This window comes from Cotesia typhae, unplaced genomic scaffold (genome assembly GCF_013202065.1).
Source record: "Cotesia typhae breed Kobodo isofemale line unplaced genomic scaffold, CoteBio_Ctyphae contig_23, whole genome shotgun sequence".
Taxonomy (NCBI): domain Eukaryota; kingdom Metazoa; phylum Arthropoda; class Insecta; order Hymenoptera; family Braconidae; genus Cotesia; species Cotesia typhae.
Genome location: NW_027423729.1, coordinates 2,031,398 through 2,057,641, shown reverse-complemented (window position 1 = coordinate 2,057,641; position 26,244 = coordinate 2,031,398). Strand labels below are relative to the sequence as shown.

The following is a 26,244-nucleotide window of genomic DNA, read 5'->3' as shown; positions in this document are numbered from 1 at the left end:
TATTTCTTCGCTAGGTGAATTTTTTTTCCGTGAATTTTGTTGTTGGTTTTTTTTGTTTTTAAAATAAAAAAAAAAAAAAAAATGTTGATTTGTGTTACAGTTAAGTGATTATATTTAAATAAAAAACTTGTGCTGTGCAAATAAAAAGGAGTAATATTATTGTCAATAAAAAATCGGTGGTAGTGTGATAACGAAAAAGTTGTTGGCGAATTTGCAGACTGGCACGGGCCAGCACCATTCTCTGTTCTCTTTTCCAGGGATATATTTGTTTTTTAAAGTTTTTTTTATCGTACCAATTGCACTGAAATTTTTACATTAAAATATCGTAATTTTTGGTTGTAAAATTTGAAATTTATTTTTCGTTAAAAAATAATTTTAATGTAATTTACGGGATTAAAGATTTCTGGTAAATTTTTAGGAGCGCGTGGTTGGGTAACCTCGTGAGTGGGTCTCCGACTCCTTGACTTATCCCTTATTTATTTTTTTGTTCATCATTGTTTACAGCGTGACGTTTTTTGCGGATGAAATACACTTGACTGCTCGCGAACATCATCACCCTCGGGTGTTTTAATTCTCCCGCGTGCTTCACTTGCACTCAGACATTTTTACAAGTCTTTGGTTGGCGCCTTTCGCTCTTCCTCATATCACTCTCACTCGACTTTCTTTTGTCGTGTCATCATATTTCTTTACGCCTAAGTAAAAAAACATGAAGAGCAACTCATCAGTGTTTTCTGGATTTGGTTGTGAGATTTCGAAAAAGTGAATTCAAAAAAATAATAATCATCGTAATAACAATAACAATAATAATAATAATATAAAAAAAAAGTATTGCTTGCAGCGTTAAAGTGAGTGGATCAAAACGAGGATGAGTTGGCTGGTGCAAATCTCGGCAATTTGGCGACTCTCACCGTCACTGTTTCCGAGATATCAAAAATAATAAAATAAATACCGAAGAATTAAAATAATTAAAAAACTCGTAAATGTGGATTATTATTATGAATTATCATTAATTCAAGTATGTGTGAAGATAGATACAGAGCCAGAGACCTGAAGAAGAAATAAGCGATAACAATGTCACGTGTCGCAAATATCTTGGCACGTTCCAAGCTATTGATGCTGTTGTTCCCAGTGTTGTTAGTATTGTTTAAACTAATTGCGGAAAATTTTGTCGCGGCAAGTGAGTTTCCCGAGCGGGAATGCTGCGATCCAATTTATCCAATACCAGAGCCAACCAGCAAGGCTCCATCGGTGCCTACTCCAACGGGCAGAAGTGGTGAGCTTTTTTTTTCATCAATTAAATAAATGTTTAAAAAAATTTTTTTGTCAGAAATAATTGATTTTTTTGAGGATTAATGGCAAGAAAATAAAAATTAATCGGTTGTAATGACATAATATTAAAAGATATTTCCGACAGACTTGAGATTCCAGTAATATATCGGTTATTGGAGTCGTTATGGGAAGCAATAAAAGTATTTTTAAAGTTTAAGAATATAAAAAATGTAAAAAAATAATACAAAAGGATAAAGGAGGAAAAGGTAAAGGAAAAAGGTAAAAAAAAATGAAAAGTCGAGGGACAGTGGAAAAAAATAAATGTTTGTCTTTAGTTGCTTGAGAGTAAAACTCTATTGACGTTAAATCGTATAGTAGAGGAGAGTAGAAGGCTCAGGCTTTAAGCGATGTCGCTATTTCCGCGCGACCTACTTCGCGACCGTATCCTCGACTCGTAACGAGGTCGCTTTAGGACTATTTCTCTGTTCGGTAGAACGCCTGTGGCTCGAGGAGACTTGCTACTCTTTTGCTTGTCACCCTTGCACTTTAAGACGTCACTGAGATTTTAATAACTTTAATTTTGAATAACTATCATTTGAAAATGATTGAATTTATTTGTGTTATCAATTGCAATATTCATTTTAATTAATTGCTTTTTAATTTTCACTTGTCTGCATAGTTTGTATATTGGAGCAAAAATTCATTTAATATTCTTATTTAAGAATCACTAATTACTCGTATAAAGAGCATGCTTTTTTGTTTTATTGTTACTTCATTTTTTCACCCGGGTAAATTAAATTGTTGGATGAGTTTTTTTTATTACTTTTGAAAAGTACATATGTAAAATAAAGTAATTAAACTCATTTTTAAATTTTATCTTATGAAAAAAAAAAAATCATAATGGTGATAATTGTGAAGGGAAAAATTTTTTAATTATTTTAACCTTAATTTGAATATTGACTGAATCTTATTTTTTTTTATTAAGTGTTGAATACTTTTTTCTGCTATAATTAGACGGTTTTTTTTTTGGGAATAGTTTTTGTTTTCATCTGCGTTGAATGTTTACAGCTACAAATTTTCTTTCTTTATGCTGTTATTTTATTTCGTTTTCCATTGTGAATTTCTGTTCACGATCTTTTATACTAGTGTGGCAGTTTGCTTTTTTTTCCGGCTTTTAACAGAGTACGAGTATTTACTCAAAACATTGTTATTTTGTATAAAACAGTGATGTGGAAAAAAAAAATGTTACAAGATTTTTTTTGGTTTTTTATAAAAAGTTTCATAAAAAGACGCAAATGAAAGGATTATTGAATTATTTACTTTAATATATTTATCATATAAACAAAATTAATTTAAGTAAATACATTATTTTTTATATTAGTACTCGAGGCAATTAAACTTTTAAATTAAATTTTCAGTTTCTATTAAAAGGTTTTTTTTCTCTAATCATTAAAGAATTATAAGTATTTTCTTTTTCGTATTCAATATTTGATGTTTATTTTTAAAGGTAATAAGCGTACAAAAAAAAATATGAAATAAGAAAATCTTTAAGGTAGACGAAGTTGTTTTGGAGTAAATAATAGAGTCTGGAATAAATCTCTTTCACAGTAAGAACATTTATGCTGTAAACTTTTATTGATTCCGATAATTGTCTTAAAAATAAGTATGCCAATTTTTGTATCTGGAAAAGTGTAATAGTGAGATTACAATTTCTTTAAAATTTACTAAAAAAATTTTTTTTACATAAAACCTGTTCAAATTTTTATTTTTTTAAATTAATTAACATTTTTTGATGCAATAAAATTTTTTTTTTATTTTCATTAATTATTTTTTACTGTTATTAATTTTTTATTGAAGGTAATTATTCACTGATTTTTTCATGGTTTAATAATTTATTAAATTTAATTAAAAAAATTTTTAAACATTTTTCACAAAACATTAAACTATATAAATGCAAAACTTAATTTAAGAAAAAAATTTCAGACTATAATTATTATATATTTAAATTAGCCCGCCCTAAAAGGAAAACTTTTTTCCAAATAGTAAGATTATGCTTCGAAGATCTTTAATGTAAAAAAAACAGGACTTTTATGATACATAAAAAAATAACCTTGAGGGAGAGTATAAGTTAATAAGAGAAAGTAAGTATTAAAAAAGAATGGTTCAACAAGCTCTCAAGATTCAGTAGAACGAGTGGGTACATAATCGGACGTCGAACTTTTATTTAAAAACTGTCGCTGGCATATGGCACACTCTCGGTAGTGCCAGTGCAAAGAAACGCGTGAGAACCACACAGTGAGATTCTCTTGAGGGTAAATAACATTCGGCGAACCAATATCGAATGCGGGTGACACAAGTTTTGTAGTCAAACAGTGAGTACTACTGTTAGTAGGTAGCTAGTTTTGTAGAATAAAAAAAGAAAGGATCTCAAGTAAAATAAAATAAAATAAAATAAAAAGAATAAAACAAAGGAATAAAATAGAACAAGTCTGTAGCTTTTCCACTTTATAAAGTTGAATTGACTAGAGTTAAAAAGAAAAAACTTTATTTAGACATTCAATTTGTTTATAATTCTCCTTTTTAACAGCGTTATATTTTTTTTTATTTTATTTTTTTATCTTCATTAATGCAGTGATGTTGATAATTTTTTTCTGTTTATCAGATTTTTATTTTTTTAGTCTCATTGTTTTAAAAGCGGGGAGTTTATTTACCTTGTTTATTTTTTGGAGTATTTATAAATGGATTGTAATGTGCATACAATATTTTTCGATGGTAATATTAAAAGATAAATAAATAACGAGAGTTATTAACCGATACGTAGAAAAATATGTTGTTTATTTATTTTTTTCAAGGAAAATTCAACCGTCGAAAATATTTTTAAAGCGGTAATAACGATTTAACAAATTGAAAATAAAGAAATTATTTATCAATAGAATAATAATCGATTTAAACATTGAAATTTTTTTTTTAGCTGAGCTGTAAAAAATTGTTTCACGTTATTAGCACGCATGGAAGTAATTTAATTTAGTAAATTTTCAAGAGGTTTTTTTTTTTTTACAGAAATACGGTAATTTATACTGTCACGGTATCTGAGTTAAAATAATTTTTTCATGGTAAAAAAATAATCTTTTAATTTCTGATTTTTTTCAACTTTTAATGCATTTTAATTGCATTTATATAAAGAATTAAATGAAAGAATATTCTAAAATAGCTTTCGGTAGAAAGAATCAATTGTAGTTAATACATATTCGAGTCGAGGAATTAATTAAAATATGGATATGAGGTGGAGAAAAAGAAGTCAGCGTTAATCCTTCTAACAAACCTCTTCCAAATATATATATGGATGAAATTCTAATATTAAACATTAATATATTCAAATATCATGTATTTAACGACAATGTATTTTAGATAGCTATTTCAAAATATATTAATTTATTCATTCGTTTAATACTACTTTGCAATAACCCCACGGTGTTCGATTAAACCACGATACAGAAACCACAATAAACGTGATTACTGATTACTGATTACTGACGATTACTGACTCCAATTCAAATTATTATTTAACATACATCCTCATTCGTAATTCCAATAACAATGCTATAATTGACTTTTATTTGTTAATTATCGATTGTTCTTCATACGGTATTGTTTTCGAAACAAATCACTAAAGCTCTGTATAAATTCAAGCATTATTTGTACAGCCGGATTAGATACTTTCTATTTTTCGAGATATTTGGTCAATTTTTATTACAATCAAAGCATGAGCTTATTAAATATAGAAAATAACAACAGATTTAATTTTTTTATTCAATAAAATTGTATTTACAATTTTTCCTGATGAAAAATTTTTTGACAGGAGAAATTTTTTTTTTTGTTCACTTGAGACGGAATCAATTATATTTCTTATGGCTTTGTTTATTTTATATTGAATAATTTAATTTAGTATTAAATAAAATAATATCTCTGAAAAAATTTATTATAATTCATCAAGTTTTTTAAGTTGTGAATTTTTTTTACTGTAATAAATTATTATTCATTGTCAATCTCTATTTCTGTTAAAATTTAATTGACCTATTAAACTTTGTCATAGAAGTACGTAGTACTAAATCTGTGTATTTTCGTAATTGCTGATGATGGTTGACAATTATCTAAATTTAATATCAATTATCACTCATTTTTTTTCTTGATAGAAATATTCTATTTCAGAAGTTACTTAAATTTTTTTTTTTTTTATTAATATAGGACACTTTTGATTGGTAAAATAATTTGTAGTGAATAAATGACCTAATTATGACATATCGTCATTTTTGATATGAATATAATAAGAGATGATAAGAAGATATTGTTAAAGTACTTTATTTAACGCGATGAATTGACTGTTAAACCGAATTTATTTTAAAGTGTGAAATATAAAAAATTAATCGCAGTCATAAGTAAAGTACGCGTCCTCAATTTAATGGGTTATGACTCATGACATTTTAAAATTAGGCCATCGATGGTACGGTCAAAAATACTTGTTGTTAATTAACTGTTCTTTTGTCTTCATACAATGTCGAGAAATGATACAAATTCAATATTTATTTATTGTGATCAAAGTTATTTGTAGATTTTATTTAAAATTTTAACTTTGACACTTTATATAAAAAATTTATCGAAAAAATCCACCAGTATCCTTCAACAATCGCTTTTAAATTAAATAATACATTAAAATAATTCACCAATCTATTTTATTTATTTTTTTTAAATTTAATCACGGCAATGATACTTCAGCCAAAGTTTCGACTAACTTTATTCGTTTATAATTCATGACAAAAATTTTCCCTCTACATCCTGGATGTTTTAAATGAAATTTATAAATTTCTCATCACTCATAAGCATTATTTGGTTGATCAAAAGTGCTTTGATAATTGGACCAGAGCACTCGAATCGCGAGCAGTCTATAATCCAAAACAAAAAGTTAACAAATTTAGAATTTATAATTTAAAATCAACTGATTGGATTCAAAGCACGTGGGTATTGGAATAGGTAAACGTTGATATGAGTATCACTCGAGATACTTGAGATTAGTTGGGTTAAACTATCTCCTACAAACTTCCATCTACACACATACTACATACTATTCACTGTATTCTATATTCTATACACTATATATAGATATCGTTAATACAAACGAGTTGAATGTCGCTTAACTCAATTATCGATTTTGGCATCGTGTTAAATTTAACTCTATCATCAGGGCGTTTATTCAAACTATTCTATAATACTTAAAAACTTTATCTGTCCCATTCCTTAATATTGTCTCAATTGTCTCAGCCTAAAACTTTCCATAATTATTCAAATCGATTGCTGCCGGTGAACGAATAAATCTGAATGTCAATAGTATTGACTGCTGAGAAATATTTCACCGTACAGAGTAATTAAATAAATAACAAACAAATAAATCAAAGTAATTATTTCTATTATCTTATATTAAGTTAAAATAATTTTCTTAATGTCATAAAATTTTCTTTAGTGCATGACTGAACTACTTCTGTTTATTGAATTGAATATTTATTGAGTGGAATGGTTTTGACAACCGGTGGATTGTTTACTAACATTAATTGTCGCCGTCTATTTGAATATTAATATTAATATTTAAATAAAATAAAATAAAAGGGCGTGAGTTGCTGTGGGTGGGAGCACGCACGATCGATCGCGTGTCTGTTTCCTTCAGATGTGCATTAGGGGGAATAAATAATAAAAGAGGTATGATAACAATAACAATAATTAAAAAAAAAAAATTATAAAGATCCGTTAAAATGTCACACACTTGACTGTCCGATACTAGATAGATGAAAATATCTTTCCGCGCCGATACTAGTAGAGGAGACGTGTCTTTATCCGCAATTGATGCCACCGTGATCGATTGCAGTACTCTCTGGCCTTTTTACATTTTTTACGTCTATACGGATACGGATCGGATAGGAGGGTTTTCGGATTTACTATTACCGCTACTTTGCCCGTTTATCGATCCGCCCGAGCTAATAATAAACTTTACGTTTTGCTAATAATATACTCCGTAACAAATTACATTTTATTGGATAAATACCCTATTATTGCTATATGTTTTGTTGTGATTCATTTTTGGTAGTACGCTAGATAATTTAATTAAAATTTTAGTGCGTGACACGTTACGATAAATATTCTTATTACTAAATATTTGTAAGCAGAAGTCAAAAATTATTTTTATCAGAATTGGGTCAATCTTTAGTCACATTTAATTGTGTTAAGTCATATTTATAGGATACAAGTATTTTATTTCTACTGAATAAAATTATTTGAAGAAGAAAAATTTTACTTTTTGTAAAAATATTTAGTTTTTTAATTTTTTCTTTTTTTTTGAAGTGAAAAAAAAAAAGTTGATTTAAGAGAAAAATTTTTGAACCAAGAAAATCAATTAGAAGAAGTTCGTCTTGATTTTAGAAGAAAAATTTTTGGACTAGGTTATTGGTTAAAAATGTTAATTTTATCGACTAAAGACAAAGAATTTTCTAATAAAATCACAATAATTACCGACCGGAGATACAAAAGTCTTAATCCAAGAATTTCGATACCAAGAAAGTTTAATAAAAAATTAATTTGCGAATGCCAATAAGTCCTCAAAGTAAAAGCTCACTTCGCAGTCACATTTGTTTAATGTAAAAGTAAATATAACCGACGTATAAAAATGACATGCTATTTCATGTTAAGTAAACACAACAGATCGTCAAACATTCAGCGGAGACCGTTTGCAACTTGAGCACACAAATTTTTTTGTGTTTGGTACCGACATCTAGTAAGCAGTAAACATATAAATTTTCACAATGCATCGTAAAACATCCTAATAAATGCATATAGTTATTTTACGTTCGGTAATTTTTTCTTAAAATTGCTTGAAAGATTTTTTTATCATCTAAAAAAAGCCAATTAAAATATCATTAATTCAATTGTAACCATAAAATTACCCACGAGTATCATACAATGCATTAAAACAATTAAATTTAGGCGTAAAATAAGTAACTAATAATGAAATTGTTCTGTAGGTTAAAATTGCGATTGCTAATTAAATTAAATTGACGTAGACAAGTAAATAATTAAACTGTATCCCAACATTACTGCAAAAATGATTATAAATTTATTTCCGGACCTCGCGTAATTACGTATTATTAAATCACCTCGATGAATATTGAATGAGTTTTTGGTAAATTAAACATTTAATTTTCAAAAAGCTTTACTTCTCCATTAATTTATAACTTCTTCGACCTCTTTTAGGTTATGTAAAGCTTTTACTGAAGTAATTCTTGAGCCGAGTAAAAATATCAAAGCATTTAACAATCACAACAACAATAACAGCGACAACAACAACAACAACAACGACAACAACAACAACAACTACTATCGATCAAACAATTAAAGTAATAAAAAAATGCCAAGTACAAGAAGTATAAGTGTATAGTTAGTATATATTAATGGAAGTTTCTTAGGTTGACACGCAAAGTTTAATGAACCCGCGTTTCTCGACTTTTCAGTACGAGGAGGAAAAGGGGACGGGAGAGAGGCGTGGGAGTCATTAATTCGATGTTAATTCGGCGGTATTAGAGTAAACCTGGGCGTCGAGACTTTAATATTGTCGTTGAGGTGGCAGCTCGTCACGCGAGTCAATTTTCGATCACTGAGTGTAGTGCGATGCCACGCGATACGATGCTCACTCAGCAATTTGTATTTTATGCATATAGAGCTCTATGCTCCTTTACAAAACATGCGTGTGTATGTGTATTATCCATTGCTCTGCTACAAATTACGAACAAGAATTTCAATGAGTTTCTGTTGTATTTCAAGTGTTTACATTTAATTACTATTCGTGATTATCGACTTTTACCTTGAGTTACCCATCGATACGTGATAATTTTTTGTAATTTATATTTACATTGCGGAGTACATTTTTTAAGAGAGCGCTGATGGTAATGCTGGAATTTTTTGGCGAAATTTTTAGTCATAATAAATAATAATAATAATTAATAATTAATAAATAGCAAGGTTACTGTTTTGTTAAATTTTATTTTAAATAATTAAAAAAAAATTATTTTGATCCAATTTATGACGCAAAAAAAATTTTTTAAGCGCCTCATTTTTATTTTTTGTTATCAGACTATTATTTTTAAATTCTTTCAAAAAATTACACTGTAAAAAATTTGCAGAAAAATTTTAGTGTTATTAATTAACTGAAAATAAAAAATAGTTGATTGTAAATTACAAAATGCGTATTGAAAAATTTTTATAATAGATATTACATTTTTTTTTAGTTTGATAGAGCAAATAAATTTTGATATTTAAAAAAAATTCATTATTGTAATTTTTTTAATTTTTACCAATAGCAAATTTTGATAAATTCTTTATACAATATTTTATTTGGGTCAAAACTATTTTAATTATCCTCATTAATTTTCTAGATGCAATAAATTATTTTATCGTGTAAATGGATTTCGACTTAATTTTTGTATAAAAAAAGCAGCTATCTTGAAATTTACGAATCAATTATTCATAATAATACGCCTGGGAACGATTAAAGCTCAGAGGTAATTTTTTTATTAATCTAAAAACGAATCTTGCTCTGTTTTCATACGATAATTATAACTGAATACATAATTTGTTAGGTGTTAATTCTTCCGAGCGTATTTTTGCTTAATTTCTAGTCTAATTTTATATTTTTAGAATTTACAATAAAACAGTAATAAGATCTTACAGTCTCATTGTAAATTGAATTGATTAAAAGTATTATTCTATTAAATTTAGCTTTGGGACAAAATTAATTTATAAAATCAGTCTTTTAAAAACCTCTATAAATTATAATTCAAATTTCTATTAATACTTGCATTAATTGATCGTAACAATAGCCGAAAAAATGTAACATAGAATGTGTTTAAGGAGCTAAAAAATAAAATTATCGATAAAATTAAAGTTATTAGGATTTAGAGAGTAAATATATGGCGCAAAATAGCCTATACGATTTGTCTTGCTGGATTGTGATCACCAAAGAGACTACTTGGTTGATTAATCCCGTCAAGATACTCAGAGTATCCTTTTATCCATTACCAGCTCCCGGGTGGCACATTCTCCTGAAAAGTTTAATATCGTCAGTCGTCGAATTACTCGTACGAACGAGTTTTGTTCTGAGCTAAATTAACTCCTCCGTTAGTTCTTCCTTCCTCTTTCTCCTTCTCATTTTCTTTTATTTTCTTTGCACTTTTTATTCCTTTACTCATGTTGACATGCCACACGATCGAAAGCACTAAACTTTCTTTCGTGTACCTGATCGAATTAACTTTGCGGCTCAGATACCAGTGAGCCATGAAAAAATTTACTTCTTCAATAGTTAATCGCAAAAAAAAATCTTTAGAAATTTTTTCAACTTCAGAATATTTGATTCTTCACAAAAATTTTATTAGTCGGAATTTTTTAATAATATTTACCATCAGAATAACAGGTATATAATCAAGTGTCAAGAAGCTCACCAAAATATACATTTAACACTTTATAAATAAACCATCAGTCGTTAAATATTTAATATTTTTTACAGTAAAAGAATTCACACTTTGAAATATTTAAATTAATCGTAAAAAAGTTTTTAAATTTTAAAATGTAATATCGCGCGTTGTAACTTTGACTAAACTTTTTATACTTTTTTTTTATTTTACTATTCTTTCGTGAATGTGGTACAATGTTATTCGAACATTTGATGGTCCATCTTTCGCACTCTTGAAGCTAGATAAAGCACGTATCGTGCGATAAAACGTATTTCGTGACCTCTTGGCACTATTATACAATTATTATTTTTTTTTAAATTATCAGCGCTATTCGAACGTTACAAGTTATCATAAATTTTAGTAGAAAATTTCAGATAATATATTTTTTAGCAACGTAAATTTTATTTTGAATTTTCAGTGATTAAATTAATAAATCTACCTTAAATATGAAAATAATTAAAATACTTTCGATGAATTAATATAACTAGTAACAGCAATTTAAAATTATAAACAATGATAAATTAAAATTTCATAATTAATAATTGAGAATTTTAATCGTCAAAAATTTAATTTAAATTACTTCCACTGGAAAGTTATTATTGATTGATTAAATAAAATAATGTTCACGCTTTTTTCCAAATTTTTTTTTTTTGGTTCAAAAATTTTTTTCTTGAATCAAATTAATTTTTTTTTCTGTGTAATAGTATAATATTTTTTTTTTGTAATAGTATAATATAAAAATAATACAATAATACAAAGATTACAATGCAAAAATTGTAATTTTTTTCCTGTGTTGATAAAAGTCAGTGTTGCTTAAATTTTTCCGGGGTAATTAGCAGCGGTTGTTCAGTACCTCGCAATATTTCAAACCCCACTTACTTTTTCTTATCTTCCTATCTTCTCTTTCCTCGGAGTTTCGGCAGCTCTTACTAGACGCTTTCCATCACATTTCCTTGTCTTCTAACGCCGGAATAACGGAATAACGGGTGGATTAGTACCAGAGTGAGTTATCCGAAAGCCTCCTTGTACTTCATCTCGTGTTCTGTTGTGTTCTGGTGTTTTGTTTTGTTGAGCTGTTGTTGTTTTCTTGCCGGGTTGCTATTCGTGCATGCCTTACGGCTTGAGGAAGCCACTAAACAAAATTCCGCAATGGCTTTACAAACACTTTTATATACCATTCAATGTATATTTATATGTATGCATTAATCTTTGAACCGTGATATTTATTGGAGTACATTTTATAATGGGTACAAAAGACTGTTCTGGGCTACTTTAAAACTGATTTTTTTTTCTTTTTTCGGAAATAACTCAGTGAAAAATAAAATTTTTCTTCCCAACTATTTTTATGGTAATAATTTTGTCAGTTCACAGCGCCACAATGGCTTGCGCATTATTATACAGATAATTTAGTAAAGATTGATTCTGTCGTCAGTAAACAATATTTATTTTATTTAAATCCCAAGGCAGAAAGCCGATTGGCAAACTTACAAACATTTAAATACAATTTAATGTATTAAAAAAAAATAATAACTACAAAATATTATATTAAATTGGATGTATTTGATTGCCGAATTATTCAACGTCATTTTTACCGATTTTGAGAGTAATTAATTTAAAAATTTTCACTAAAAAAATTAAAAAAACATTTTATTCTTTTATAGGTAAAAATAAGATTTAAAAACAAGCCAAACTAAGAAGTAAAAATAATTTAATAACAGTAATTGAAAAAAAAAAAAAAAAAAAAAAAAAAAGAAATTAAAATATTACAATTATAAAATAATAAATTTAACTGAAAATTAATATTTTCATTTATTCATATTTTAAGACTCATAAAAAATTTATCTATTCATTGAAGTAAAACGTAGGAGTACTTTAATTATCTTTGTAGGGGTATAAATGTTTTTTTAGGCGAGCTGTGTAGTTACATTTATAACGTGCCTCAAGTATCAATCGCAGAAAATGAAAGTTGAAGTGAGAGACTGAGAAAGTTCTGACGAGATAAGTTTGGCCTTACCGAAACCTTCTCGTGCTTTTAAACTTTCGTTAGTTGTGTGTATACGAATGTTGAAACTAAGCCTATATTATTTCTCGGGAATGAATGTTTCGTGTATACTCTCGTCCAAATTATTTCATTCGAATTCCGTATGAAAACGAGGTCTTTATCAAACAATTCAAAGTTATACAACGTAAATCAACGTCTCTTCAACTATTTTTTTTAGCTTACATTTTTTGAATAAACAATACCAATTAAGTAATTGTACTTAGAATGGCTTGCTTGTTGCAATTATGCTCTCTTTTCCAAAAATGTATTAATTAACATTTTTTTTTCTCTTTTAAAGTACTCATTATTATTTTCTGACTTTAATTAAGCTGCTGCTCTTTTTTATAAATAAAATATTTAGTGCGTAAAGAATGAATTTCATTATAAGCAACATTATGACACAATTTTAAGTAATTTAATAAGATATCTAAAATTTTTGAGTAGAATTTTTTTTTTTTAAATCTAGACTTCTTTAAAACCACTGAAGCATTTAAGTATATCCTTTTAGAATTTTTTAGTTGACCTTGTAAAATTTTTTTACCACCGACGTAATTCCGTAAAACTTTTTGAAAGGCTTTCTAGATTTTTAACAGTTAATAAAGCCTTTAAAGCCCTTCTGAAAACATCTAGTAAGTCTCCTAAAATTTATTTGCTGTCAATAAAACGTAGAAGAACCTTATGGAATTTCACAGCAGCCAGTAACGTGTCTAAGAGCCTCTAAGAAGGTCAGAAGTAATTTATCGAACGCTTTTATTTAAGTATTAATCATACCAATATGAAAAAGTATAAAATAAAAAAATTGATAAACTATAATTTAAAAATAAATTTATCGCCATTTTTTTCGCTTGTGCTATTTGTAAATTGAGAACGTTCATTTCTGAAGACCTTATACTTACACTTTATGAGATATCCTTAACTTTTACGAGATACATCAAGGTTTTTTGCCATGATTTCTTTCGTTGCACTTTTTACATAAGCATTTTGCTTACTTTTTTTTCATATTTATTTAACTTGCTCTTACTTCATCTCCGATCTCGTTTCTCCATTCGTTTTCTCATCATATTCCCGAGTGGATATTTCTAGACTTGCAGAGTAGTTTTTATAGATTTTATTATTATTGGAACGGTTATTTTTTTTTTATTTTTAAATGCCAACTTCTGACAAAATAATTTTACAAAAAAAAAAAAAAAAAAAAAAAATAGTTTTTTTAATAAATTTTACGGGTAAGATAAAAGTCTAAATGTTCTGTTTCCTAATTTAAAAAAAATCATAAGTTTACCGGAATTATCATTTCCGACTCTTTAATTATGTTGGCTGTTTTTTTTCTTTTTTTTTTTTTCACGATACTCAACCAATTGTGAAGATTCGTAAGACCTCAATTAGTAACTTCAAGAGGTACAGTTTTTTTGGAGTCTTACAAATTAATCCGAGATTAATTTAGTTCTATTTTATTTTATTTTATTTTTTTTATGTAGTATATATTTTTATATTTTTCTTTTTTTTTTCGAACTGAGAGGATTGAATTAGGAAAGAAGGTAGTTAAAGTAGAAAGCCAGGCTCGTTGATGGTTTGCCAAGAGATAAGACGGAAGGTTGAAGATGGATCGTAGTCTGAGAAAAGGATGAAACGGACGGATGGTTCGAGTATCGCTGAAACGAGAAGCTCTAGAGAAATACAAGACGAGTGGGCAAGTGTGTGAGTGATTTTCGGGTAAATCAATATCATTGAAAAGTCCACCGAGTTCAGTACAGGTCATACAATCTATATTTGTACAAGTAAAGGGAGAGTGTGTGGGTTCAAAAAAGCATCCCACAAGCTTCCGAGATAAAAGCTGTTTGTATCGGTGTGTTTCGATATCTTTGAGCTTGACATGGGGATAATCGTTGACAACTGACTTCCGCAGTTTGTCAGTTTATTGAGGCGGACGTTTATTTTACGTTGACGGAAAATGCGTCGGAGCCCGCCGTTCTGATAATAAATGATTGACAACGTGACAAGTTATCACTTTCTTACATAAATACCTAATGTGTCATTTTTCATTAAGCTTTTTTTCGTTTCAGTAATCATTTATTTTTTGTAATTCAATTAACCTACTTTTAAAAATGTTGAAAGAATTTATTGTCACTGAGGTTCAGGATTGGAAAAAAACATTTTGCATGCATATTAAGTGCGAATGAAAAGTTTTTAATATTTGGACGTCGGATGGTATAAATATTTGGTAAAAGCTTATTAAAGATAAAAAAAATTTTTTTTTTGATTTTAAATGTTTACAGAAAAATATAAATACTAAAATTTACACAGATTCTGGTCACTTTTTAGTGTTTTAAATAGTCCATCGGATTCTGGGGTGTTTAGTAATATTTTTTGTATCTTACCAGAAAATTTTTTAGTGAAAAATAAATGTCGATCAAAAAATACTGGCAAATATTTGGGGTTCAAAGGTAAAAAAAAGTTTTAATGAGTATTTTAATTGTAAATATAAATTGGATCCGGTCAAATGAAAAATATTTATCTATCCGTAATATAAATTGGAGATTAAATGAGAATACGCAGAGTTGTAGTTCATCAAAATGTAAATGAGTGGAGGTTTCACATTTCATAAAATTCATGACGGTCGTATGTTGAATTTCAGTAGCATTTCTATCTAATTAACATCGCTTAACATTGTTATCTTTGTATACATCTCTTGTACACTTACGCACACTGCTGGCATAATTACGTATTCATTTTCATTGTCTTCATCCTTCTATTAATTGGATGAGCGCAAAATATCATAGTCGACGGAATACTAATTAGTAATAACTAATAATCTAGACAAGATACTTTTGTTTAATAATTTAAATCTGTTTCCTTACAAATTATTCATTTAAGTAGATCCTGATAATAAAATTTATGTATAATGATGATATAATATATAAAAATTGGTCCAATATGTCATTTGGTATGGTCATAATATTTTATGTTATCATATTTAGACTTAGGTGTACAATCGTATTAAATTCTCTGATAAATCTCCTCGGTAAAAAAATATATTATCATCAATATTAACTTGATTCAAGAATTTTTTGTCTTGAAAATTGCAAATTAATTTTTTTCAGTGTATATAATGAGATATAATCATCCATTTAATAGTGTAAAACTTATATAGTCTTTTTTGGATATATTATAATTAATTATAATTTTTTTTAACGTAAAGAAAAAAAATTAGTCTATTAAATGATTAAACAAAAACCAATGTCAGATAAATTTAGAAGAGTTAAAAAATTATTTTTATTTTAGAACTACATTTATTCGAAAAATTATTTGTGGGTATATACGATCATATCAAGCCGAAATAGGCATATAAAAAATTATTTATGGACGAATCAGACCATAAATATGGTCAAATATGACCATTAAAAATTTTCTCACATGAAGCGATAGATGTAAATACATAAACTTGCATAAAGAGATATGTAGTATAAATAAAAATTATATTTTCACTTAGAAACATGGTCATGTGAAGGACATACGTAAAGGATACAAAAATAGATTAAAAACTTTCATGTATGTCTTTTGTAAGGGAAATTTTTTAGAAAAATTTTTAGCGTTTCTCATTAACGTCGAAGAGATGCAATTTACAATTTTCCAACTCATATGCAATTTTTTTCTAAGTTCAGGACTCATGAGTCATGGCTGAAATGAAACTACCGGTAATTTGACCTACTATGTTATGTTTTATGTGTATAACCTTTTTGGGCTTGGTGAACTTTATTTACCTCTTTACGTGAACTATATACAGATACATTTAGGGGAAGTAACACTGTCTGTATTGTTTGTAGCGGTTATTTTAAAGGAATGCACGTCGATCCCGTGAGCCCGTGAATTTACAAGTAACTGGTAAATATATACACAACAAGAGAGTTGAGTACCCGGCATCTGATGGTAATAAACGATCCTAACGGGGTTCCTAAGAGACTCTAAAATCGTTGTGGCTCACCCTGTTTGTTACGTTCAATGCTTCAAGCAATATGTATGCAAGTATATGTATACACGATAATAAAGGAACGAAAGAGCAAAATTTATGCGGCTAAAAATCCTGTTAATTTTACAATACATAGCCTCGTTATTTTACTATAATTAATTTTATTTCATGACATTTGTTTCAGATTTTATTTATTGAATATTGTTTTATTTAATAAAAAAAAATAATGCGGTTTAAATATTCTTCGGGCAAAATTTAATAAATTCTAAAATTATTTTAAAATTTAGCAAATAATAATAATAACATAAATTTGTAGGTAAATTTAAGAATATATATTTATGTATATATAAATAATTGACAAAAAAAAAAAAAAAAAAAAAAAAAAAATAATACAATCATTATAAAATTGAATACTATCGAGTATTTATAAATAAAAATGAAAGATAATAGATAAATACGTGATCATACAGTAACTGTTATTATAATTAACTTCAGCGTTCATTATATAAATACTTGAATGCAACAGGTGGACAGAGGGAGGAGTAAATTGTGCGGCATAACAGCCGAGCCGATCGAACGTTCTAGAATTACTTGTCGAAGGGTGGATATTCGGTTTTTGCACTCGGTTGCCTCGTGGTCGCCGTCAAGTGGACTCTTCTCTATATTTATATTTATACATGTATCTATACCTATATTTATATCTATATTTATATCTATACCTATATTTATCTTCCTATTTATACATATATGTAACCGAGACACACATGATGGTGGACTTCAGCAACGCGGCAGTTAGACAAAAAAACAATCGGCCTTCCACTGAATATCGATTGAACCTAATGGAATTTTATTCCCTCGGAAAAATGAAGGTAAAAATATAAAAAAATACCACTGTGCGATACAGTAGAATCGAGCGATAATTCACTGAAAAAAAATGAACTTGAGTCGAGGAAAAAAATCTTGAACCAATAAATTTTTAAAAATCGTAAATATTAGCCAAACACATTTTATTTAATTAAATAATTTTATTGATGTTACTAAAGACAAGAAAATTTTTATTTTACTGAAAAAAAAATTAATTTGATTCAAAATAAAAGTTCTAGAACCATGAAAATGATTTTAAAGATTTTATAGTGCCTTGAATCGAGACAAAAAATTCTTGAATCAAGTAAAATTTACTTAAACAAAGAAAAATTTTGCAATTAAAGAATTTTTCTACTTCAATCAACACAATGAAGCTATTCAAAATTATTTTCTTTGCTCATTAATTTTTCTCTTGAATCAATCTAATTTTTTTTTTAATTTTGTCGCAAAATATATGCCGTCTCCGAACAACCTCACAGATTTTTTTTCTTGACAAGTTAATTTTGTTACAAGCACTTAAAGGGAAATATATTAAGTGTTGCATCAAATGCGGTGGTATTAATTTCACTAGCGTGATATAATTATAATTACATGACGACGGAGTGACCACAATTTAGCTTACGTATAATTGATCAATCGACACTCGCCGGAGAGTTTAGTTAACGGATTCCTCTAACGCAGTAGGTGTAGTGAGGAACGTGCGTGTTTACTCGATAATGCATTTGACGTCGATGACATTCCCGGCGTCGTTTGTCGATCGATTTAATCCGAACTCAAATTCCAAACGTGCTTCAAACTGCTAATGTCACGTCATCGGATTATAACGTGTTCGATATATATTTATTCAATTACTACTTTTTCTATTAGCAATAATTTTAACAGATGGTCCAGTTCACGTTTCACGGGCTGTATGTCTCTGGATTTTTTTATTTGCAATTTAGAAGACTATTCTTCATAACTATTTCGTCAATGATCATGATAATAATAATTTTTAATAACAGTTTTTGTAATTTGTAATTAATAATGAAAATGCAGCGATAAATAACAAACACACTCATTAGTAAACATCATCGATTCTATTTATTGACACCTGGTTCTATATTTATGAGTCATTTTACTAATTATTTTTGTGCGTGATTATCACCAATTATTTTTATTTTTTTTTTTTGCAGTAAATTTATGTGATAAATTTAGATAATTTGAAATTTATAAAAATAGTGTTTATTTTTTTTTCGTGGAATTAATAAATGAGTCAATTTTCAAGAAATTAACTTGCTAGAATACAAGAAAAAAAAATCTTGATTCGAGAAAATTAATTTTAAACATTTATTGTCGTGAAATAAGCAGAGAAATTCTTTTTTGATCAAAAATTGAGTTATTATTGTAAATAATTAATGATATTTTTTAAATTTAAGATTAAAATTATCCAGCATAAATTTTAATATTAAATAACTCATGTAATAAATTTTATATTACTCACGTTTATGTCAAATATTATTAATTTATATATAAAAATTTTATTTTTAATTTTTAATTCTTTAGAATTGAATTAATTTAAAAATGATTACTTAAAAAAACTTAGATCAGAATAACAAAAGATTGTAAAAGAAAAAAATTCTGTAGATTTAAATTCATATAAAAAATAAGAAAACAATACCCAATGTCTCTTTTAATCTCGATAGCTCTGTGTATATGGATACCGAACTCAATGAATATATCTAATAATATTCAAAAGATAAATTAAAGTCAATGGGAATTGTTATTGTTTCATGAGGTTTTCTTCTTGACGTCTTATCCTCTCGCTTTATGAATATTCACGTCGAATCTTTGCGTCACTACTTCGTTGGTTCTCTTCAGATTAACGACTCCAGTGCACAGCAGTATTTGTAGTCATAGAAATGGAGCTAGAGTCTCCAGTACGGAGCCTGAGATAAAGAGACACTTCCTACAGATTTTCCTCTCGCCATTCATTGTCGTTAATCTATTTAAGGGGCTTTTTAATTATTACTAACCACTACGGGCCGACTGTCGCTGCATCTCTGGAATATAAAATTAATGCTTTAAATGAAAATTTAAGTTACACGTTTGATGCATTTTTCAAGCTTGTCCCCTGCTGATATAAGTCCCAAAGAATTATGCCTCGCATAACATAAATTTTTATTTTTATTTTATTTTTTTTTTTTCGTCGGTTTTAATTTTAACTCGTTGGTTAATTTTTAATTTTGCATGTTCCCACATTTATTAATTATTTACCGCGAGCTTACTGCGTACTTGTATTAAATCCTTCGACATCCAAATGTAATTTCAGCAAAACCTTGTGGATTATTATTATTATTAATTCTATTATTAATCACACTGATATCTTATCATTATCACGTATTAACAATTAACAACGAGAAACTAATGCCTGAACTTATAATCAGCTAGAGAAAAAAATAATAATTTTTTGTGAAGTGATTTATGGCCTTAAATGAGAAATCCCCGACGTGATTTCACTTTGGATCGATGAGAAACTTGAATACTTGTAGAAGTTTCTCTCGACTTTTGGCCTGCTCTCGTGAGATCGCTGTGTAATATACGGTGCACCATAAAGAACGTTTAGGACGAAACGACCGCGAGTTTGCTTTCCAGCTTCCACCCAACTGCCGACTAACATTGCCCCTTTATAAATGTCTGGGGATCTTACTCTACGTGCACTTGGTACGGTGGGAACCTGGTCCGGAGAAAACTCTCGGTACCACCGAACGAGGGATTAAAAATAAAATTAAAAGTGAAGACACTAAAAAGATAAGTAGCTCATTAATCAATCTCCAAGTACTGCCCAGGACTACTAACGAGTATAACGACATTAATAATTACTTTTTTTTCAAAATCAATTAAATTTTTTTTTTTTTTTTTTTTTTTTGAGTGATAAGTTAGAATTAATGCAACTTTTCTGAAACAAACAACTATTTATAATAAATTTATTTATGTACACCAATTAATGTTTTTAATATTTAAGTGTATTATTCTACTCAGCCTATTGTAGTCGCTCATGACATTAGTAGTTTATGAGACTTCAAACAAATAGAAAAAAAAAAAAAAAAAAAAAAAAAAAAAAATTTGATAATAATTAATTTTTTAATTAAAACAACTCACTTTTTTAAAAAGAACTTCGTCTATTCAATATTACACTTCTTGCTCATCAGCATAAAGTTCAAAAAATTTTTTAATTTTGAATTTTAAAATTTTAAAATTTTTAATTTTTAAAACAAAAATTATAAATTAGAATTCTCTATTAATATATTATTTTTTATCTTGGCATTAATTCCCACCTCAATAAGAGCCCAGCTGCAAAAGATACTTTTTTCCGAAGGATTCAAAAAGGGTTGACTCGTTTCATGAGCTTGATCACTCATTAATATCTTTCTCATTGTCCTCGGAAGCTTTGTCTTTTGATTTTTCCCGTCGTTTTTTTTTTTCACTGAATACTTATATAATATAATAGTTCCGTTACAATAAATTTATCTATAATCTGAGGTAGAAGTGGGCAAAGTAGTCAAGTAATATTAATGACTGCCGTTTGTCATAGACACTGTCAACTACTATCGAGTGCTTTATGTTATCAACGGAAATATGCAGTATTATAAAGTCTCCAATTACTTATCGATTTATATATCTCTGGTACTTGTACTTGGATATAGATATGGATACGGTACTATACTTGTGAGTTTTATTAATCGCAAGGTCGCCCGGGATCGTATATAGATAGACATATAGGTAATCCATAAAATACCAGAGCTTGATTGGATCGAAGACGAGTTAAATGTCGGGTGACGTCACAGTGCGCCACAGTAAGCGCTTTACAAGGCAATAATTCGTCCTCCTTTTCTACAGTCATGACCCCTGCTGGCATATTCCTACCCCAGTAGATATCGATAAAGACTACTCGTTTTGATAGACAGTCTAAGTCTTTAGATTATGTTTTAAAGTCTATAAACCCTTGCATGCTGCTGAAACAGTCGCGGTAATAAAGCACACAGTATTCGTTTTTGGAGTAACCTTGAACCCAAACTAAACCAAACTAAACTAGACTAGCTGGATAATAAAACTAAAATCGTTTTTATAAGCTAAGTTAACTTGCCTGTAATGTTAATACGCCAATTTAAAGTGAGTACCCTTTGAAAAATAATTAACGATTTGACAGGTTGATTGGGGCATAAACGATGGGCGTTAATAAATTTGACAGGTTAATTATCAGTCGTTTTTTGATAGAAAAAAAATTTTTTTTTATTATAACATGAACTAATTTAAAGTGCTTATATTCTTTGGGTGAAAAAATTTTCTAATATGTAGCTATATGTCAGAATAAGTAGAAATCGTATTAAGTAATTAATAATAAACTGTATTAAGACAATTTGTATTAATAAATATTCATAATAATTAAAAAAAAAATAAATACTAAAAAACACTTTTTTCAATATTAAATTATAAATTTTGGTTTTTATACTTTTTAACATTATATTTGATATTTAATATTATACTGTAATTTATTTTTTTTCTTGTGGCAACTGTAAATATACATACTTTGATAACGTGTTTTTAATTCCTCACTTAGTCTTTATTAATTTATTTAAAATCTAGGTAATGTAAAGAAGTAGAAGTAATAATTTTTTTTAAACGCTAAGAATAAATTCCACAAAAAATTTTGACAATACAAAAATTTTAATAATGTGCCCCGGATGAATCCCGTAATAAAATTGTTCTGAGCAGTAAGAACGGCAGATAGTGTGGCTGACTGACATTTGTTGATATCACTAGTTACATTATATCGCTCACATCATCTCATACTCGCCTACATTTTACATCCACAGAAAGTGAAAAAAAAAAAATTTAGCCTGCGGTTAAAAAAAAGGACATTGCACAGTAACCATGTACACTATTTTTATCCGCTTATTCCCGGGATTTTAATTTATATTATTTTTTTTCCACAAAAATAAAATATTATTCCTCGCAACCTAACGACCGTCGACAGAGCAATGTACACACTTGGCCTAGATTCAGTAAAATATATATTTGAAGATCAGACATAGCGCACTGCAGCATTTGAATTTGTCGATTCTCATCGTCAGTAATGTAAATATATGGATATAAGCATCTATACTGCTAGTAAAAGTGGTGGTATGACGGTATGACGCAATGATGCCCTTTCGATAAATGTAAAAGCCAAAAATGCCGCATTCTTCGTCCTCGATTCATTTTCCGGGTCTTGTTGATGCCCGACAGTACTCAGCTCTTGTATTGGGTTTATTTTGCCGCAGCGGTGGCTTTTGGCAGATCGCCGGCGGGTGATAAAATAATCGCTAACGGGAATGCTACTGGCGGTACGACTACGGCATAGTCGAAACCTCTTACAAAGAGAAATTATTTGAGAGGTGTGGGTGTAAGTAAGGGAGAGAGAAAGTGTGAGCAGGGATCAATGTGTGCCAGGGAGAGTTTTGGATGCGATTTGAAGTTTTCTAAGACCCCAAGCCCTCTATAATCACTACCCTCGACCTCGTGTTGCTGCATCTTTCTTCTCTCATCTCTGCTACATCCAACATTCTCCTTATCACTACAGCTACTGTGCTACTACACTCACTACTATAACCACTTTGCTCCCACACTGGGCACGTGCTTAAGATCAACGTATCGCGGGAGATGTAAGATTGATGGACCCTCGTGGTATGCTTACTAACATTCTATCAATATATCCACCAAAAAGTAACCTCTGTAACTTTTTTGAGTTATTTATCGAATGTTTTTATCGTTCGGTTTCATTAAATAATAATGCTTGATAATATTCATTTTTTAATATCTTAGGACTAATTCTTGTTCGTATATTAAAAAAAAAAATTTAATTGTCTTGATTTAAACAAAAAAATTTTTGATTTGAGTAAACTTTACGTGGTTCCATATTTTTTTTATTTTGAATCAACTCAATTTTTTTTTTTAATTTTTTTCAGAGTATAAAGTCAAATTTTAACCGGAAATTTTTGATAATTTTTAACGACATCGAAATTGGTAATTATTAATTACTAATTACTACAATCAAAAATTAATTTTTAGTTCTTTATAAAATATTCTTAAAAGTTCTAAATAAAAAATTTTTAAAATAAAAATAAAATTCTGAAATTAAGAAATTTTAAAAATTTTTAAATCAAGAAATTTTTATTGGTTTAAGGAAATTTTACTTTATTTAAGCATTTTTGGTCTTGTTTCAAGAGAATAAAATTTTTTACGGGATTTTTTTGTTTCAAGAATTCTTCTCTCGAATCAAGTTATTATTTATTCAGTGTATCGTTTCAGAAATACTGGTAAAACTTCGGTTTGTTCTGTCGGATTAACCGAATATCGGTTTTCCTTTTCTGTTCAGCAATTAATATTTTTACTCACTAGCTAAAAGTTCACTATTTACTATTTATTTTCTTCAATTTCCCCCCAAAAAAAAATTATTATGTAAATTAGAGGATCTAGAGTTAAAAAGGTTTTTGCTATATTTCAGTCTTTGAAGTTAAATTTTAATTAATAAACGTGTATGTTTACTAAATGAGATTTATAATTAACTGTATTACCCTTAAGTCAAACGTCATGGAAAGTGAAATAAGTTTACAAATTAATTAACTATATTAAGTAATATTTAAAATAGATCGCAAGGAGTAATTTTCAAGACAGCCTCAATGAGCGGATCGTTAAGCTCATTTGCTTTCCTTTGATCGAGTTAATAATTTAAGCTGGCACATATAAGTATTGTGTATTGTATATTCTTGTATATAATTTAAAAAGTTAATATGTCACGTGACGTTGGTACCAGTAACCATATAATCAGGAAACAACGTACAAGCTTCTCTGCCTACACTCGTTTTAGAGCCCTTGAGTGTGTTGTCGAGAGACAAAAAGCTCGCAAGTGTGAGAGAGAGAGAGAGAGAGAGAGAGAGAGAGAGAGAGAGAGAGAGAGAGAGTGGATGGAGATGCGTGAAAGAAAGAGAGAGATTTAAAGCGAGTCGACTCGACAGGCTGTGGTAGCCGCACACACGTTTAACGAGTCGCTTGGAATTAGCCGTGGCGTTCTCCAGTACACCGTACAGCACACGCGGGCATGCACAGTACCGCAAAATTAATTACCGTATTAATTAACAATTTACCCCGACAAAGTCATCGGAGCTGACGGCGCTGTCGTGGCCTAAAGGCTCTTTGTGAACCTATACGCTGTGTACAACAACTGATTACAGTGAATCTTAACACACTACCTTCGTTATTTTACTTTCATTAATACTTCGCTCCTTTATATTTTCAAAGTGTCCGTTGGAAAACTCTAATGAGATCCTTCTGTTACTTTAGTGTTTTTAACGTGGATAAATAATTTTTATCAACACTTGCTTAACCATCATTTCACTAGAGATTATGGTTCATTAATTTGATTAATAATTATTTTAAATAAAAACAATTCAAATACTTGAATTGAAAAAAAAAAAATTCTAGAAAATTTTTACTTAATTAAAACACTCGACAATTTGTCGATTATTTATTGGTTAATAAATCTGAGAATTTTTAGATTTTTTAAACTGTGATATCTTTTGAACGCGTCGTTTTATTTTGATTTTATTTAATGTTAACACAAAATAAATATTAAGTGGCACTAATTAGATTTACTTCAATTACCGTTTATTTACAAAAAAATAAAATTAAAAAAATATTTTAGGTATAAAAAAATTCCCTAGAAAAAATGAAAAATCATAAATATTTTTTATTTAGAAAAAAAATTAAGAACTTCTTGATAAAACAAAAAAATTGCTTAACAATTTATTTATTAAGAATTGTAAATGTAATAAAAATTATTTTTTTATTAAGGTTAATCAATTGGTAAAAATAAAACGATTCAATTTATTATCCTAAAATGAAATGAACGATAAACATAGTCATGAGTAGCAAATTCTTGTGTCTAACATTGATATCTCCTGTATTGATACGCTGAGTTTTAATGGATATTTTACCCAGCTGAAATAAACAAATTTGAGACCAATGCAAATCAGTGGGTTGGAAATAATCAGTTTCTTCCCTAAGGACGTAACTAGTTTCTGACTTCACTCGAGACCTCCAATCGCATTCGTTTGACTTCACAACACCCAGATCCCTTTACATCGTTCCAACCAACAAAGTTAACAGTTGAATCGTAAATGCCATGAAAGCTTATAAATTGTCTCATTCCGAACATCTTCAACAAAGGGAATACACAATTTCAGTCTCGTGATGTGTTTATCTTCGCCCAAGAATCGAGCAGTCAACTTCACACTCATTTAGAGTGATTTTGTTTTGCAATAAACTATTTACCTATTTACTTCACACATCTGGATAAATAACGTCCAATCAAATCGATATATTTGTGTTCTGTGTACCAATCCTCTTCAAACGGAGGTGGCAAACATTAAAAAAACTAAAGACAATTATTATTAATTCAAATCGACTTCAACGGTAATTTTTATAGATAAATTTCTTCCATGTAATGTTTAAAATCTCTTATAGTCGCTAAATCGTCTTTTTAC

At 28.5% G+C, this 26,244-nt stretch overlaps 1 protein-coding gene across 1 annotated transcript in view; it reads left to right on the top strand.

The window, feature by feature from the left end:
- The first annotated feature begins 1,071 nt into the window (after positions 1–1,071).
- The window catches only part of Gfrl (Glial cell line-derived neurotrophic family receptor-like), a 162,527-nt gene continuing 137,354 nt past the window's right edge, over positions 1,072–26,244 (top strand). Inside the window, exon 1 of the mRNA XM_074239154.1 lies at positions 1,072–1,273. Coding sequence (XP_074095255.1) covers positions 1,072–1,273 — 202 coding nt within the window. The remainder of the gene's footprint in view (positions 1,274–26,244) is intronic.